The sequence below is a fragment of the Myotis davidii genome, unplaced genomic scaffold (genome assembly GCF_000327345.1).
Source record: "Myotis davidii unplaced genomic scaffold, ASM32734v1 scaffold223, whole genome shotgun sequence".
In the NCBI taxonomy this organism is placed as follows: domain Eukaryota; kingdom Metazoa; phylum Chordata; class Mammalia; order Chiroptera; family Vespertilionidae; genus Myotis; species Myotis davidii.
The window spans coordinates 2,368,458-2,368,773 of record NW_006294609.1 but is presented as its reverse complement, the minus strand read 5'-3'; the positions used below and the strand labels follow the sequence as shown (position 1 = coordinate 2,368,773).

Genomic DNA, 316 nt, shown 5'->3' with positions numbered 1-316 from the left:
CACCGCCACCACGGTGAGGAAGACGATGCTGCCGGCCCGGTTCATGGCCAGCATGAAGAGCACCAGCCGGCAGGGCGCGTCCCCGAAGGCCCAGCGCCGGTCCCGGCGGTAGTAGTCGGTCCGGAAGGGCAGGCAGACCATCAGGAGGAAGTCAGCCACCGCCAGGTTGAACAGGTAGATGGTGCTGGGCTTCCAGGTCTTCATGCAGAAGCAGAAGCCGCACAGGGCCATGCCGTTGCCCAGGGCGCCCAGCACGAAGAACAGGACCAGCAGCGGCGGCATGACCTGCGTGATGGGGTCCCCCTGAATCGGGCAG

General features: G+C 66.8%; 1 protein-coding gene across 1 annotated transcript in view; it reads right to left on the bottom strand.

Moving 5' to 3' along the window:
• The window catches only part of LOC102772796 (hydroxycarboxylic acid receptor 1), a gene marked incomplete at its 5' end in the record, with an annotated part of 2,119 nt that extends 1,807 nt beyond the window's left edge, over nucleotides 1-312 (bottom strand). The window contains one exon of the mRNA XM_006768976.2: nucleotides 4-312. Within this exon, the coding sequence (XP_006769039.2) occupies nucleotides 4-312 (309 nt within the window). The remainder of the gene's footprint in view (nucleotides 1-3) is intronic.
• Nucleotides 313-316: the final 4 nt, after the last annotated feature.